The sequence below is a fragment of the Octopus bimaculoides genome, chromosome 29, assembly GCF_001194135.2.
Source record: "Octopus bimaculoides isolate UCB-OBI-ISO-001 chromosome 29, ASM119413v2, whole genome shotgun sequence".
In the NCBI taxonomy this organism is placed as follows: Eukaryota; Metazoa; Mollusca; class Cephalopoda; order Octopoda; family Octopodidae; genus Octopus; species Octopus bimaculoides.
The window spans coordinates 3014892-3017841 of NC_069009.1; the positions used below are offsets into that span (position 1 = coordinate 3014892).

Genomic DNA, 2950 nt, shown 5'->3' on the forward strand with positions numbered 1-2950 from the left:
TATATATATATATATATATATATATATATATATATAGTGAAACTGGTTGAGAGCAGCTAGGTTGATAGATAGATAGATAGATAGATAGATAGATAAGTAGATAGATCGATCGATAGATAAATAGATAGATTAGCAGGTAGGTAGACGGCTAGACAGATTGTTAAATAGACAAATAGATATATCGATAGTTAGATAATTATATACATAAATGGTAAATTAAATAGATTGACAGATAATTATATAGATAAACTGATAGTCAATTATATTGATATGTATACCGGCTGAGCATTAATTAGATAGATAGATAGATAATTATATGGACAGATATACCGGTTGATCGTTAGATAATAGGTATGTATAGATTGGTAGGTAGAGAAATAGACATACAAAAAAGATATACACATAGGTAGATGTAGAGACAAAGAAATAGGTAGCTAATTATATAATATATATATATATATATATATATATATAGTAGAATATATATATATATATATATATATATATATATATATATATATATATATATGTATATATATATATGTGTGTGTGTGTGCAAGAGAGTGATTATAAATTGAGTGGTAATATACATATATATACGTAAACAGAGAGAAGACTGAATAGATAGTCTAAGAGATTAGAGGGAGGAGAAGTAAGAGAGAGAGATAAAGAAAGTGATACAGAGACAGACTATAGATAAAGACATACAGAAAGCATAAACGAAGGGGAGGGAGCATGAGAGAGAAAGAGAGGGGGAAAGATAGACAGAGTTGAGTTCCCATATTTGGGTTTCTCCTTTTCTTTTTTTTTTCCTTCATTCAACACGGTCGCCATTTTGTGCACGTCGGGTAGGTTTTTTGCGTTTAGGGATCGGAAAAATATCAAATTTAAACGGGAAAGAAACAGAATGGATACATAGAAGGGTTACCTTCAATGTGTTAGACTGCTGTAATTTCTCCGCCGGATCGAAAGACGTCGACGGCAGCTGCTGTTGGCCCGTTCTTACATTCCTGGCCGCCATTTTGAAACTGCTCTGTGCTTCTAATACAGCAACTGCTGCTGATAGTCGTGGCGGTATTGGTGGTGGTATGTGGCGGTGCTTCTCTGCTGTGGAACTGGTGGTGGTCGTGGCATAGTGCTGTATAGTGTGGGTGTGGTAGCGGCAGCGGCGTTGTGCAAGAAGTATTGGTGGTGTAGCATGGTAATGGCGAAGGCAGGGCTGTACTTCTGGTACTGCTGTTTACCATGTTGGTGCTTGTTTTGTTTCTTGTGGTCCCGTGTTGTGGCGTTTAGTTATGGTGGTGGTGGTGATGGTAGTAATAACAATGAGGGTAATGGTGGTGGTGGTGGTGGTGGTGGTGTGGGTGGTGGTCGTCGTGGTGTGAGGCAAGGTTTTGTTTCTGGTGGTGTTTTGTTTACCATGTTGCAGCTTGTTTTGTTTCTCGTCGTCCTGGTGTTGTGGCGTTTTGTGGTTGTGTTGTTGTTGTTGGTGGTAGTGGTGGTGATAGTAATATTTGGGGGTGGTGTGAAGCAAGGTGCTATTTCAGATGGCATTTTGTTTACCATCTTTTTTTATCGTTTACGTGTTCCAATTGTTAAACTGCCGCCATGCTGGGGCACCGCCTTGAAGGATTTTGCTCAAATGAATTCACCCCAGTATTTTTTTTTAAGTCTGGTACATATTCTATTGGTCTCTTTTGCTGAATTGCTAAGTTACAGGGACATAAATACATCAATTGTCAAGCAGAGGCAGGAGACAAACACACACACAGACATACACATATACGAAGGGCTTTTAACCTTGGTCAGCCCAAGGTGGTTGTAGAAGACACTTGCCCAAAGTGTCACGAAGTGGGACTGAACTGGGTGCTCCAGCATGACCACAGCCACTTGGCTGAAACGCATAAATAAATAAATAAATAAATAAATATATATATATATATATATATATATGTATATAGGAGTGGCTGTGTGGTAAGTAGCTTGCTTACCAACCACATGGTGCTGGGTTCAGTTCCACTGCGTGGCACCTTGGGCAAGTGTCTTCTACTATAGCCTCGGGCCGACCAAAGCCTTGTGAGTGGATTTGATAGATGGAAACAGAAAGAACCCTGTCGTATGTTTCTGTGTGTCTGTGTTTGTGCCCCTACCATTGCTTGACAACCGATGTTGGTGTGTTTACTTCCCTGTAACTTAGCGGTTCGGCCAAAAAGAACCAATAGAATAAGTACTAGGCTTACAAAGAATAAGTCCTGGGGTCGATTTGCTCGACTAAAAGTGGTGCTCCAGCATGGCCACTGTCAAATGACTGAAACAAGTAAAAGAGTAGTCGTAATAGATTTGTTATTGGTAAGTTTACTCAATGGTTCCATTGATAGGTTGAAAACTTGAACAACTTGGTAAGTTCTATATTTAAGAGATGAGGAATTATGTACATTATTTACATTATTTACATTTGAAGGATATTTGTCCTCATCTTGTTCGTTGCTAACACAGCGTTTCGGCTGATATACCCTCCAGCCTTCATATGGCGTAGTGGTTAAGAGTGTAGGCTACTAACCCCAAGATTCCGAGTTTGATTCCAGGCAGTGACCTGAATAATAATAATAATTATTATTATTATTGTTATTATTGTTCAGTAGTTTTATTTTTATAACATGCTTTCACTTCACTACCGAGCTTAGCTCTGTGCGCCTTGGGTATGTGCTGTGGTTTGCTGTGGTGCTCTTATGGTTACTGTATTGAAAGTGTTTTGCGTAGAATGTGTGCAGTACCCAGTAGTGCAATTTTCTGTATGTTATATATATTTGTAAGTCCTGGTGTTTTTGTTATGTATTTGTCTGAATATTTTTTTATTATACCTAAGGCACCTACCATGATAGGAATTGTTTCTGTTTTTTTTATTATTATTATTATTATTATTATTATTATTATTATTATTATTATTATT

The 2950-nt window shown here is 37.5% G+C and overlaps 1 protein-coding gene across 1 annotated transcript in view; it reads right to left on the reverse strand.

Annotated features, from left to right (window-relative positions):
- Positions 1 to 1103, reverse strand: part of LOC106871532 (CTTNBP2 N-terminal-like protein) — a gene marked incomplete at its 3' end in the record, with an annotated part of 35907 nt that extends 34804 nt beyond the window's left edge. The window contains exon 1 of the mRNA XM_052977835.1: positions 929 to 1103. Coding sequence (XP_052833795.1) covers positions 929 to 1021 — 93 coding nt within the window. The remainder of the gene's footprint in view (positions 1 to 928) is intronic.
- Positions 1104 to 2950: the final 1847 nt, after the last annotated feature.